At 38.0% G+C, this 15567-nt stretch overlaps 1 protein-coding gene across 1 annotated transcript in view; it reads right to left on the bottom strand.

Moving 5' to 3' along the window:
* Nucleotides 1–10281: 10281 nt before the first annotated feature.
* The window catches only part of si:ch211-288d18.1 (USP6 N-terminal-like protein), a 59742-nt gene continuing 54456 nt past the window's right edge, over nucleotides 10282–15567 (bottom strand). Inside the window, exon 14 of the mRNA XM_056462033.1 lies at nucleotides 10282–15407. Coding sequence (XP_056318008.1) covers nucleotides 14671–15407 — 737 coding nt within the window. The 3' untranslated portion in view covers nucleotides 10282–14670. The remainder of the gene's footprint in view (nucleotides 15408–15567) is intronic.

Here is a 15567-nt window from a genome sequence, read left to right as displayed (position 1 = left end):
TTATTCCACTTAGAAAAACATATTTTTGTCAAGCTTGTTTTTCTTTTAAAAGTGGAATTTAATACCACAATCTGTTAAAGACTGTGTATCTTTTAAGTTATTTAAGTATACCTTTAAGAAATGGCTTCTTAATAATCAACATTGTGAACACTAGGCTTTTGATATTGTTGTTGTGGTGGTTGTTTTTAATGTTGGTGTTCATTTGAGTTTTGCTTTTCGTTTGAATTAGTATTTTTATTGGTATGACCTTTAACATCTGGCAGAGACCGCCAATGAAAACTAGTCTTTGGGCTAATTTGGGTGCATTTACGTTTTTGTGGAACGTTGATTATTGTACACTGTCCATTGTTGTGAAATAAATAAATTAATTAAATTATTGATTATGCACAGGGTTGTGGTGTTCCGGCACCACGAGCAGTTGGGGCTTCAGGTCAACCGAGAGCAGAGCAAGTTCTCCCCTGTGCAGAGCATCTCTCAGGATAGATGAGATTTCCTATCTCTATAATGGCATGCCTCCCAGAAGAGTGTGTCAGTCTGGTGCTGTGCTGTCTGAGACTACTCGACAGGAACCCAGTTGTACCACTGAATTTTTTCAGAGGTTCCTGAAGCATATGACATCTGCAACTGCCATCACCCTGCTCAAATTGCTTCATATGAGACCACTTCAGTGCTGGCTTCACGATCGGGTTCCCAGATGGGCATGGCGAACGGACGCACACTGGGTGACCATCAACTCTGCTGTGTCGCCGCACCCTCAATTCTTTGATGGCCCTTGCCTTTTTCCATGGGCCAGTTTTCTTAAAACAAGTGTTTAGGCATGTTGTCATCTCGATGGATGATTCCAGCATGAGCTGGGGGGCCATGCGAAACAAGCATTCAGCTGCCGGTTCATGGACCGAACCCCGACTGCATTGGTATATCGATTGCCTGGAGCTGTTGGCAGTGTTTCTCACTCTCTGCTGATTTTTACCAGTACTAGAGCAGAAACATGTGCTGGTCAGGACAAACAGCATTACGATGGTGGCAAATATCAACAATATTAGAAGTACATGCTCAGCTCACTCGCCATCTGCTTCTCAGGAGTCATACGTGATTGAAATCCCTGTGTGACTTTCACATACTGGGTGAGCTCAGCCGAGCAGCCGATGCACTCTCATGGCAGCTGATGTCATGAGGAGAATGGAGACTACCCCGGTGCAGTCCAGCTGATATGGGAGCACTTCAGGGAAGCCCATGTTGACCTGCTTCTCCTGAAATCGCATATTGGCGGTTTGTTTTATTCCCTCACTGAAGCCCCCCTCAGCACAGATGTGCTTGCCCACAGCTGGTCCCCAGGTACGTGCAAATATGCATTTCCCCCAGTGAGCCTACTAGCACAGGTCTAGCACCAACTCTGGTCCAACTGGACCTGGGTTTCCAAACTCGCACTCCTCACAATGGCCCCTCCTTGGCGTATTCCCCTGGGGAAAGACCTCCTTTCTCAGGGATGGGGCACCCTCTGGTACCCTCCAGATCTCCACGTGTGAGCTCAGAAGACTTAGGTGATCTATCGACGTCGGTGGTTAACACCATCCTTCAGGCAAAAGCACCCTTTATAAGGCATGCATGGCGTACTTCTCGCAGAGAAAATTTGATTGTAAGATTAGTGTTGTGTTGTGTTATCCTTCCTTCAGGATAAGCTGGAGCGTAGGCTGTCACCCTCCATACTGAAGGCCTACATTGCAGCCATCTCCGTTGCAGCCATCTCACCATGATGCGGTAGATGGCAGCACAGTCGGGAAGCATAACCTAATAATCTGGTTCCTCAGAGGCATGAGGTGATTAAATCCATCCCGCCCCCTCTTATCCCCTTTTGAGATGCCTCTATAGTCCTAGCGGTTCTGCAGAGAGATTCGTTTGAGCCACTTGACTCAGTTAAAATTTTTGTCCATAAAAACAGCTCTGCTGGTTGCATTGGCATCGATCAAGTGCCATTTTAAAACAGAGGTTGGCCCATTGGATAATTGATGCCATTGCCCTTGCAGTTAGTGATCAGTGTCAGGGCGAGCCATGTCCCCCAGAGGTGAGAGCGCACTCAACAAGAAGTGTTGCCTCCTCTTGGGCATTAGCACATGGCACCAATCTTACAGATATTTGTAAAGCTGTAGGCTGGGTGACACCTATCACATTCACAAGATTGTATAATCTTCAGATGGAGACTTCTGGGTATCTCCAACCAATTGGGAGGAAACTGAGCCCAATGTCAAATAAACTTGATGCGCCATACTCCCTAACACAGAGCTCAGTGCGCTTATTGTGCTTTGCTTAGTGAGTTAGTTTGTGTTCTGACCATATGTGCTTTCTAACCAAATACTTCAAATATAGTCTGTGTTAGTAAATGCAAGGCTATTTATGAAATCCAGGGATAACACTGTATGACATCATTTTTAGATGACTGTTCTATGGCCTACAGCTAATCAATCTGTCAGATTTTGCAGTGCATTCAAGTTCTAAAGAAAATTATAAATGATAAATGATCTTAAATAAAACAAATACATTTATAGATATGGTATATAAGTATATAAGAATTGCACTCACCTGGAAAATAAAGCCCACATGAATTGTTTGTGAGCACAATTAAGTCTGTCTATGCACCCATCCTTCTGCCTTTGAGGGATATTCCTAATCATCCATTTCCAGTCATTGCTCAGGTGTGTGATTCCTATTTTTCTCCACATGCTGCACTCCAGTCTCTAAAAGACAAAGACAGGACTAACAGAGCTCTACATGCTTGATGATTGCTCCAGCGGTGCACAAGCTGTTCTCCAGTGTTCTTCAGATAAATCTCCACCAATGCTCTTGTGAGTTTCCTTCTTTTACATGTTGTGTGTCCATTACCTGAAAAAAAACACCTGCCACAGACAAGACATCTACCTATCTAAGCCCACCTTCACCCCCTTCCTTTCGAAAGGACATCTGTCATTGATAGGTGATACCTGACCACCAGTTTCGCATAATTTCTGAGACGTGTGATTCCTTAGTTTCTCCACTCAACTCTGTAAATGACAAAGACAACATCAATAGAACACTTACCGGCTTGTTCAGATCGATCGATCTATCTATCTATCTATCTATCTATCTATCTATCTATCTATCTATCTATCTATCTATCTATCTATCTATCTATCTATCTATCTATCTATATATATATATATATATATATATATATATATATATATATATATCTGAAGAAAGTACCCAACCATCACTTAGTATGTAAAGATTAAAGTATATAAATTTCAATTATGATGTGCTCTACTTGTCATTACTGAGGTGTTTCTCCTGGTTTCTCCACATGCTTCATGCCAATCTGCCAAAGAGAAAGATATCAAGTCTTTAAGTAATCTGAATACATTTCTTTGGAAACTCCATTGTTTAGTCTGTTCAAGCAGTTCTACCTGTTTGCTGAGCTCCAGGTCTTTAAGTATATCTCCACCATTTCCCTTGGGAGTCTCATTCTTCTGCTCTACTCCAACCTGCATAAGACAAACACAGCACCAACAGAGCCCTCCCTGCTCTGTTTCAGATAAATGTCCATCGATACTCTTGTGAGTCTCTCTCTTCTGGCTGCTCCCGTTCTATTACATGAAAAAGAAAAACCTGACACAGACAAGGCCTATCTAACTATCTATAACAACCACCACTCATCTTGGAAGGATTTTTTTAATGAATTCCTGACCATCAATTTCCAGTCATTACTGACATGTGTGATTCACTTTTTTTCTCCACGTGGTTTATTCCAATCTGCAAAATAGAAAGATATCAAGTCATTAATTAATCTTAATACAATCCTTTGGAAGTTTCATCTACCATAGTCTCCAGTCTGGTTTTGTTCTAACACTAACAAATAATATTTCACAGGTATAAATAAATACTCTTAGATGATAATCTATAAATTTAGAATAGATAAATGTGTTACAATAATTAGTAAAACTGTAAATAGAATACATAACAATAAAAAGCTACAAATGTTGAACAGGCCGACAGCATAAATTACAATTAAACAATACAACAGCAAGACAATCCATCCACCAATCGACTTACAGAAATATGTGTTAAAGCTGACAGCATACAAATACATTATAACACATTAATTTATCTGACGATATAGCAAATAAAAAGTTGCAAATGTTATACAAGCAATATACAAATGAAGCGTACAAACAAAAATATTGTATCTATTGGTCTAACAACTTGACAACACAACAAATGGCAATTCTACGATTATAAATAGGCTACTAAAGAAGATAGATAGAAGTTAAGTTAAGATACTAAATAAGTTAACAATACACAAACTAGAATAAAAAATATATTTTAAAAATCATAAAATTGAAAAGTGAACAATATAGCAATCTCCATTTCCAGCCAAAAACCAACATTCAGTAACGTTACAATCTACAGTGTAACTGACAAAATACGTGAAAAAACTAATATAATATTCTGTAACTATATGACCGAGATAAATGCTGAAACAACCATATAAAATAACCTAAATTATACTTTAAGCCTGATCTTTAATGTCAGCGATGGTCAGACGACTCAGACCACTAGACGCTTACTGCAGTTTCTCTCCGCCACGGACGCATTTCGAACACATTCTTTTATAGAATGCCACGGACTATGGTTACCACTGCAGCGCAACCGCGCCGGCGCAACATTCAATCTTCTTAAAGGTCCAGTCCGCGATTTACGTGAAGCACTGTAGATTATAACAATGATAATTCTGTAAAAGATTTGTGTCTCTGTAACGCTAACTTTTGATTATATAAATAATAGCAATTTTGATTCTCAATTTGACTAACTTGTGTATAAATATTGCATGTTATGTGCTTCATATGCCTTATTTTCAAGCATATAGTAAATTAGTCTGTGTAATCTCTAAAAATATTACATTTTAAACATCGCTGAATAACAGTGAAAAGTTTTATCAGATTGTTATATTTTTAATTATAAGCTATTGCTATTGTTTTATCAAATTTGTTGTATGTCAACAAAAAAAAAAAGTCCAACGATTTTCTTATGACAAATAAAATTATGGTTTGTACTATAAGTGAAGCAAAAAATGAAGCATTGCAGGAAGAAATATACTTTTTGCACTATTGTTTTTCTTATATCCATGTCAATTTAATAAACAAAACAAGTAGCCGCCACCTCTGCTACAAAACTTACAACTCTTACAATCAGGGAATGTGTCAAAACAGTGGTAGGAATCCAAACTATTTAATAGAGATTAGTCAATCAATGGTAAAAACTGGAGCAAATTACAGTATAGGGGCAAATCCAAAAGTCAAATCATCCTATGTGGAGATTCAAAAATGGGTTTTTCTTGAGTCCTCAAGTTGAGCCTCTGAGCTCTGAAAGAATGGAGAGTGCGGCAGAACCATTAATATTTATAACTGAATACATGCATATGTTAGATTCCTCTGTTTGGGCAAATGAGAGAGAGATACTTACTATACGTTTCACATTGAGTGAACGGGAGATTAAATGAAAGGGAAGAAGAGACAGATCTCCTGCTGAAAAAACAGACTGTCCAGTCCCTCAACCATTGTCTGAAGATTGTGATTGGCAACTGCCATTGGGAGTTACAGTGCAGCCCAATGCTTCACAAATCAATTCAGTGCCGCAGGTTTTGACTATAAAACAACACCTAAATCAGGTCACCTAAGTCTATCATTAGGTTAAAAGCAGATATTTACACATGTTCTATACAGAAAGGCAACTAGAATAAACATGTACTGTTCTTCACTCTGTGAGTAGACCAATATACCCACAATCCCGATGGGAACAGCAGCTGGTCTTACAGTAAAAAGGTGAGAACATTACCGAAGGACCAGAGCTGTGAACGTCACCTTCTGTAGGCTGATCCACAACTGATTCTGTGGGACCAATTAAATCAACTAGATGCAAAATACTTCAGTGAAGTAAAACAGATGCAATAATGCAACAACTCTTTCAGAGAGAAGGTCACAGAGGACAGATGTTAACAGCATTACACTTAAATAAAATACAGATGCATCATGTTGTAACAAGAATGCTAATTATGCAGTGATTTGTAGCGTTTCGCTGATTTCAGATTTTGGAAGCAATGTCTCAAAGGAATGGTTAAGGTGCAACAGTGTCAAGCATAAAATAACTTTATTACAGATAATCAAATTTCAACAAAAAACCCACAAATAATAAGGTGATATATAATAGTTACATTTTAATTGGACATCCTGTTGACTATAGTTTATTTGTAGATAGCATTTTACAATAGGAGTAATAAGCTTTGATTACATAAAAATTAGCTTAGTCAATTTTAGCAAATGTTACATTGCAATTTTGGAAGTATTTGTGCAGAATGAGAAATGCAGACCAGTTTGATTTTTAATTAGAATTTGTTTTGGTTAGATATTTGTAATATTGTTCAAAAATCACGGTTCAACGTAAATAGGAGGTGGGAGACTGTCGAACGTTTGAAATACTTAAATATAACAAGCACAAAACAACCACAAAAGCTAATCTGACTCCATGGAACAGGCCCCATGGCTGGTCCTCTCTCATCTTCCACTGTAATAATTTCTCGGCTGCATTCCAGTCTAATTTTCTATGACCTTGACTTGTAATTTCCCTCCATCTTGTTCCATCAGATGTACATCATTCACTGTGAAAAGCAATTATTTATTTTACCTAAAAAAGTGATTTTATTTCAAAAAGTCATTAAATCCATTGACAACTTTTATAATTATGCACATAGTTTGTTTACTCAATAATAATAATAAGGCAACGAGTTTACCCTCTTTTTTGAAGTGATGTCAGCTAATCGCTTTTTACAGTGTTGATTACAAAAGTGTTCACTAATGGTGGAGCATCTGAATGGGTTTAAATGAAATGCCCTAAGTCCTTGAACATTAGGGAACTATTGTTGTAACGATGTTGCATTGCACTCTAGGACATATACATGCTGGAATGGACATATGAACTCTTTCGCTCCCTTAGTTAATACTGTTGGAGCCTAATAGTCAATTCTAAACAAGTAAATTTCAAAAGGTTGCATTACCCCAGGCCTGAGGTTTTTATTTAGGATTTCAAACAATTTATATTGAGCTACAAATAATAATTAAGCCCCATTTATTAATTATGAAGTCAGGCACTATGAATGTGGTACTGTAGAGTGCACTCAAACATGTTCTGCTGCTTGTTCTAACTAATTACTTACAATGAGCTCAAACAACACAATTCTTGAGATTTTTTTGTGGGGGACAGCTTAATTGTTTTATGTTCAATTAACTTAAATCTGTTAAACCCATTAAATTAACTTAATTGATTTGTTTTGGAAAAACATGAAGGGATTGTGTGAAACTAAGCACTTTTTACAGTGTTTGTCAGAATCTGGGATTGAGGGTATGTATACTTGTAAACATCCCCTATTCACTTGATGAAGTGCAACAACTTTTAAAATGGTGGCAGGGATTCTCCTGTGGGAGCACTACACTTCCGCTTCACCTGAGACAGGTGGCACACAGGTGACGCTCATCAGCACTTCGTCCCCTTGGAATTATAAGGTTCTATCTGCGTTCTGAATGATTTTGAGATATTGAGCTTCAAAGTTTTTGCATTCCATTTAGCAAACAATATGCGTGTAACATTTGTTTTTTAAACAAAAAGTATTAAAATTTAAACAACTTATAAAAAACATCGCATAATGTAAATAGGTTGTCATTTAATAAGAATATGTCAATAACTCAATTTTGACAAAAATGTCAGATAGAACTATATAACTCTAACGTAACGACTTGTGTCATGTCATGACCCTCTTGTGACAATGTTTAATCAAATCATTTGCTCAGTAAATGCTGAATTACTTTGTTTTTATTTTGTTTCTTTGCCATAAAAAAATTTTTAGGAAAAAAAAGTGTTGCTTCACTGTAACAAATGCTGGGTTCCACATAATCAGTTTGTGTTGGGACAACATAAAGGAATTTTTTACTTATTCGTTTTTACAAATTTAAGTAGATTGAACTTAAAACAATTAAGTTGTCGCAATAAAAACTCGATATTTGCTTTGTTTTAGCTCATTTCAAACAGCAAAAACTATTTTTGAGTGTTGAAAATTTTTAAAAACCATTTAAGAAACCATTTAAAAAAATGGTTGATATATACATCCAGGAACATATCAAATATCTTTGGCTTATCATGTTATAGTGATTTTTGTGTTAACTAGTTGCTAGCAGATAAGATTTAAATATGTTTACACTGAAATGTAGTGTTAATAAAAAGCCATGAATAATTGTTTAATAGTTAAGCTTTCATGATGATAGGATTGAATGATAGGACAAAGTCAAGTTGAAATTCTTATTTGAGCTGACACAATACTATTTAATTGAAAGTGAATCTCAGAAACCAAGTCATAAAAACCTCCCCTTTTTTCCTGTTGCTAACATGCTATTTGACAGTGAGAGGTGGACACCACTAGATGTCTCTCTGGGCTGCTTTGGTGTCTATCAAAGGGCTGAGGCTCAATGAAGAAATCATGATGCGTCACATATCTCCTTTAAAACTACTGGATGGACCCTCAAAAGCCGAATTCTCCTGAGTGAGTCCATAAGAACATTTCTTAGCCTGAGTGAGCTCATCCTTACTGAATGGGGTGGCTGGCAAAACCTGAAAGATTATGTGCAGATTTGATTATGCCTCAGATGCAATCAAATCTATCAGTGTCCGAACCAGTCATTGAAATAATCAGCTTATGAGAGCGAGATGAGGATGCCACCTGAGGTCTCTCAAGGTCACTCTGGGGTCCACCACAAAAGCCGAGGCTCAGTGAAGAGATGATAATGTCCCAAAACTTCTTTTAACCCTTCTCTCTGGACTGAACCTCAAAAGTGTACGTTTCCACAATGTCTGGTATTTTCCCTTTAGCAGAGCCTTACACTTACTTATTGCATCACTAAGAAAACTTATGTCGTGAGCTCAGGTGATTTTTAGGGGAGGGTGAGGTGGGTACACAGGCCATTTCTGAGCTTGGAGGCCTTCCCCCTGATAGCATGCCATACTCACATTTTCATACTGTACTTCATCTAAATTATATGTAGGTGCAAATTCAGGAAATATAATAATCCAAAACTTTGGGGTATCGGCGCTAGGATGCTTGTGCACTAAAATAAAATGTTTAGATATTTTAGAAAATCTCAAAATGTTTAACATATTTAAAATTTCTTTTTTTTTTTTTGCAGGCTCATTGGAAATCTTGAATCATTGGAAATATTGTCTTAGAATTACATGCAGTTATTCCTGAATTTGATAAATGCTGCATATTTATTAATAAAAAAAACATTCCAACTGTGTCCGTAAAAGTCAGAAGTACACGAATGTGCAATAAAGAGTTGCACAAATAGGAGCATGTATGTAAATGCAAATGTTTTGTAGTGTGTTTGCATGTGCCACAAAGGGAGCTGTGCATTTGTGGACCAATCAACATATGCATTCATTTATAGCTTTTTTTGAGTTGACTATTTGAACCAGTTAAAACTGTTCAACTATAAGCCATTTTCACTACTTTCCATCCCATAGTAGCCTTCAATTCATTAACATGTACACATCTACCGGATGACCTGAAAAACTCAGAAGTGCATGTTAGCCTACTACCAAAGTAACAAAATGTCTTTCAACTTGTGTCTGAAATGAATGTGTAGCAGTTTGTTCAAAACAGCAACACCAAAACTGAACACATAACATAACATTTCTAAGTGTGGAGTAAATGCTGATGTCCAGTTAAGAAGGGTTATATGAGGTTTATCTTATTTACAATCATGAAGTAAGAACTCAAACCTGTGTCACCACGTGTTGACAGTATCCTCCAAGAGCAAGAAACAGAAATGAAAGATCTACAAATTAGCTACATGTAGCTATGCTATACATGATGCTATCAACTATCTCACTGTAGTTTGAGTCTTCAATCTAAAACCTAGCTCCTAAATTGAAACTTACCAGAACTATTAAATAAAAAATAAAAAAAGAATCATGAGATTGAATATATAATGGTCTTAAACTTGAGAATTTACCGTGAATCTAAAACTTAGCAAGAAGTGCGAATCACTGAGTGAAAATCACTGACTGTAAACAAACGGTGCTGTCAGAGCCCTCTTGTGGTTACGTGGAGCATTGACGTTTTGTGTTTTGCTTGATTCAAAATAAATGGGCACAAACTCAAGATAAGAAAACTTCTATTTCTGACAAAGACAAAAATAAAGACAAAAATTAAACATGTACATATATTTACTATATACAGACTGAATAAAACCAAAGCCTTTTGGTTGGAGTTCTCAAAACTCCTTAAAAGGAATGTACAACTCAAAACACATTATGAATTTCAAAGGCATCTGATAGAGTCTGTAATACAATTTAAATCCATCGATGTCTTACAATGTCATAATTACCATACAGTACTCATTTATAGGCATTCTTAGAGGCAATACAAATGCTTAAAAATACCTAGAGAACATGCTTAAATGAATGAATTTAACATAAGTTTGGAATACCTATTTCCATTGTTTCAGTTATTTTCCGTTTTAGATTAATTTGTAGATTTTTATAATGATCTACATCTAATGTTGAGGAACATGACCTGACAATATATTTTGCAACTTCAATAAGCATGAATCCATAAACCTGAAGCACTGAAGTACAGATTCTGTAAGCAGCTGTTTACAAAATAAGTAGGCGTAAGCTATAGATCAGAAAGCAAATTTGACATTTAAATAATTTGTTACAACTGCAAAATCTTAACAGCGCTAAAATACAGTACCCTAAAAAGCTAAATATACAAAATGCTCAGACAAATTGAAAAACAAGTACAAATACCAAATGTACAGAAAGTTAGAAACAACCGCAAAAATATTGTTCATTCTTATTAAAGGCCATGTTTAATATTGCCATCAGCGTTTCAATATAGGAAGCTAAGTTACGAAGACACTGCAGATGTCTTAATAAGACCGTGCCAAATCATTTAAACTGCTGCATATCCCATTCAACTATTGAGAGGTGTATTCTATCAGAATAATAAATACTGCCTTGTTGACACTGCGAAATTGGCATCGTAACCAAGCTGGTTTCAACAAACAAATCACGTCACAAACAGAGCCTATTTGACCATGAACATTACCACAGACTATAGGAATATTACTCTGTACCTTCATATCAGAACGGGTTAGCTACTGTATTATTTACTACGGGGTGGTATGTGATATTAACAAATATTACAATATTCTGTCAAACCATAACATTTTAAAGGGATAGTTCAACCAAAACGGAAAAACATCTGTTTATTAGTCATCCATAATGTAGGTAAAATTTTCTTTGCATTTTTTATTGAAATTGGAGATTCATAACATTCAATGGAACTTTTAGAGTCCAAAAAACATAAAGGCAACACTAAAATAAACACCACGGCTACTGAATAAACATTTATGTATTATGAGAGAAAACAACTAGTCTGTTTCAGAAGCTGAATGCTATGTACAATATTATTCCCTTCCTATAAATCCACAGCCTCAGCAAATAGTCCTGAGTGCAAGAACCCTGATGTGGAAAGATGTAGGCCAAGGCTGTCAAACTTAATTCCTGGAGGGCCACAGCCCAGCATGGTTTAGTTACAACCCAGCTCCAACACACTTAAGTTGCGGTCACACTGGATTTTTCTCCCCATAGACTTTCATTCATAGGCATGCGAATGCGTCAGACAGGAAACGCAAGCTCATGCAACAAGTTTCAAAATTCACTGCCTTGCAAAGTTTAAGCTTGGTGAACTCTGACCTGCAAAATCGCATCACTGTGTGAGACTGTTTGACTCTGTGAGACCAATCGAGCATCAAAACATGACCTCTCCTGACAGAAATTTAAAATATGCACCAATTGCTCGCTTTTTTAAATGTCTAATTTTAATCCCACCCTTTTTCGCAGAGCCGTAATACAGACTATCTCTAGTGTGACTGCAGCTTTACATGCGGGTTGATCAGGTGTGTTGAATTAGTGTTGGAACTAAACTGTGCAGAGCTGCGGCCTTCCAGGAAGAGTTTGGAGGAGTTTGACACCTGTGATGTAGGCTATGCATGGGCACAAACTCCAGCGAGAGCATACATTAATTGTTTACCGTTTTTTTTTAGCACTAACACCATAACAATACAACACACTCATCCTCAACCTTTAATGTAAACAGCCTGTATATGTTTTGATTTGCCTGTATGTTTTATTGTATTATTATTAATATTTTGGACTCTTAAAGTGCCATTTGACATTGACTTGCAATTTATAAATCACCAAGGCTCAAATTTCACTGTAAAGTCTGTGTGAAATCTAAATTGACATTGTTCATTTAGCTAGCACACATTGACCACGTTTACATGGACATCAGTAATGGAATTATTTGCCATAATCTGATTAAGACAATAATTTGATTAAGGTGTTTAAGTTAATTTTTGAACGTTTGTTCCATGATCCCATTTTACATGTTGTAGCAAATAATTTGATTAATGTCATGGCTATCCATGTTTCCTCCGAAGTTTCATGTAATTTTGGGCATTTCACTGTTTATTTTTGGACTTTACTGCAGTTTCACAATTTCACATTCATTCAAGAACATTTCAATCATACCCCCACCTCGCATGACAAACTGAGGTATTGGATGCACGGACTGGTGGAAGAGTGTATTTTAACAGAGTTTGATACCGCAGGCCAAATGGAAAGAAAAAACTCAGCATTTCACAATGCAGGTGTCTGTGGTCCTTCACAGAATCGGTAGGTGCAAACAGCCAAGTGTGTATGGAATATCCTGTCGCTAAACATGGTGAAAAGTCCTACACGATGGTAATAGTTTGATTGCGATGTTTAAATGTCTGTACTGCACTTCAATAATGCCACTAAAATCTGCAAACTCCACATGTCTTAATCCGATTTCTGTTTAGTTCGATTATGACCTTTATCAGATTAAATTAATCAAAAATCACTGTTTACATGGTAGAGTCTTAATAAGAGTATTGTCTTGATCGCATTAAATCAGATTATTGGTGTCCATGTAAACATACTAAGTGATATTCTTTAGGTGAACAATTAATCGGTGCATGTCAAGTTAATCTTCAATCAAAGTCTGACAATTTGCTTCTGCATCTGGTGTGGCGCTCCTTCTCTGTTGCATTCCTAACCAGAAAGCCCCGCCCCCTACTCAATATTTAATTTCAGCTAGAAGTACATTAACATACTGAAATAAAAATATTGGACTTTAATATTCTACTAATAGTCCATTTGAATGGCAAATTTACAGCAAGTTTTCATTTTTCTGGCAAACTATCCCTTTAACTAATAGCTGATTTTGAATCACTGAAGTAATAATCTGTTATATTGCTGAGCATGGTTCAAAATGTGTCATTATATTAGAAAGAAGAAACTGTAAAGACATAAGTGGTGTCGTGGTGTTATTAAGTGATGGTTCTGCACAAACCACATCCAAACCAGAGAGTGTGGGAGAAAAGTCAAAAGGCAGTTGCTCGTAAAACAATTGGCTATATGTGGAGTTGTGTATTAAGCAGTGAGCCAGCTCACTTTTGTTACGAAGTCTTTGTCACGTGTTCCAGCTGTGATGTTTGTCCCAAACTGAATCCAGCCAGAGCAGTTCAAATCTAATATTAAAATACTTCATCAATAATGCTTTCCCTTGTGAACACTGCACGGAAGTTAGAGGCCGTTCACACAGAATGCATTATTGCTTTTAAAACCATTTGATGTGGCGCTCAGGATTGGGTTTAAAAAACAGAGTGACGTCCACGTGACGTGATATTATGAACGTGATGTAATAACGACAATAACAGACCTATTAGAAATAGGAAAACAATATGTTATGGAAGGGCGACGCAGTGGCGCATTAGGTAGTGCTGTCACCTCACAGCAAGAAGGTCGCTGGTTCGAGCCTTGGCTGGGTCAGTTGGCATTTCTATGTGGAGTTTGCATGTTCTCACTGCGTTCGTGTGGGTTTCCTCCGGGTGCTCCGGTTTCCCCCACAGACCAAAGACATGCGGTACAGGTGAATTGGGAAGGCTAAATTGTCCGTAGTGTATGGGTGTGAGTGAGTGTGTATGGATGTTTCCCAGAAATGGGTTGCGGCTGGAAGGGCATCCGCTGCGTAAAACATGTGCTGGATACGTTGGTGGTTCATTCCGCTGTGGCGACCCCAGATTAATAAAGGGACTATGAGTGAATGAATGAATATGTTATGGTAAGCACATGCAGATCATCATATAACTCAGGATATTCTAGGCACAGCCACAATGGAAGCCTAATCCGTCATGATATAACTGTAAATAAAAGGAGTTGTCATGCCAACTTTCTACCATAAACAGAAGCTCGCAGCAGTTGCCCCGCCTCCAATCTCTTCTGATTGGTCCACTGCTTTTGGACCTGACACTTATAAGCTGCTCTGCGTGTGAAAGTTGAAGATCTTTCAAATTGACACTGCATCTAAAAAATGCTTCAAAAGACATGAGGCGCAAGCGTAACGGTCTAACACGTCTGTCCATCATGTGTTTACATTGAAAAACAATACAGAAGCACGTTGGTAAGGAAAACGCATTCTGTGTGAACGGCCCCTTTGTCTGCAGCTTAAAATGTCTCTGACTTGGGAAGGTTTTGGCGGGACTCAGGAGGAAGCTGAAGTAGTGGGTCTGATTGGACTGTGGGGATACGTTTGGCAGGTAACTGTGACTGAGCACAGGATGTTGAGTGCAGTCTCTCTGAAAGCTTGTCCATATTTTGACTTTCAGGATTTCCCACATCTCCATTTTCAGAACTGGAAATACCACAAGGCTTCATAGAAATGGACTGGAAGTTGTCTGAGGCTAAACCACCCTCCACACTGCCCTCTGCTGTCTCTGAAGTGTCCTGTTCAATGTTCTGAGATGTTTCTAAAGGCTTTGCATTAGGTGATCCTTCATCCACATTTGGATGTGGAGGAGAATCGTACAGCTCAGGTTGATTTTGGGTCTCTGGGACAGGAGGTTCGTATGGAGGAGGCCACTCTCCGCCATCTTCAGGGGCTCCTATCATCCCGTCGGGTGTGAGGGGAATCTGACTGTGCACTAGAACGGGGTCTGGTGAGGGGAGCGGTGACATGCTGCCCGTCCCTCCATCTTTGTAAGGCTTCTTGTCCTGTGGAGGGCTGTCGTCCAGCATGATGGACTCCTGCTGGAGGGAGATGTGCAGAGAAGCTGGTGGCTGTTTGATGAGAAGGGTTTTGTTAGGTGTCTCCTCTGAAGGGCTCGGTTTGGGCCGTTTCACCAGAGTCAAAACTACGGGCAGCTCCAGACCCAGAGGCTTCCGCGGAAACTCATCCGGCTTTGCTGTGAACACAGAAATAACAAACTAGAGTTATAAGCTGGTGCCAATTGGGGCCTATCACAGGACCTATCCATGTCAGTTGCATCCCTTCACTCCCATTCATGAATTCTCTCACAATTCATCATGGGATAGTTTAGTGTCCTTGGGATGCGCACTTTAGAA

The sequence above is a fragment of the Danio aesculapii genome, chromosome 7 (genome assembly GCF_903798145.1).
Source record: "Danio aesculapii chromosome 7, fDanAes4.1, whole genome shotgun sequence".
NCBI classification, from domain to species: Eukaryota; Metazoa; Chordata; class Actinopteri; order Cypriniformes; family Danionidae; genus Danio; species Danio aesculapii.
The sequence above is the reverse complement of the archived record's forward strand: the minus strand, read 5'-3'. Positions and strand labels throughout refer to the sequence as shown.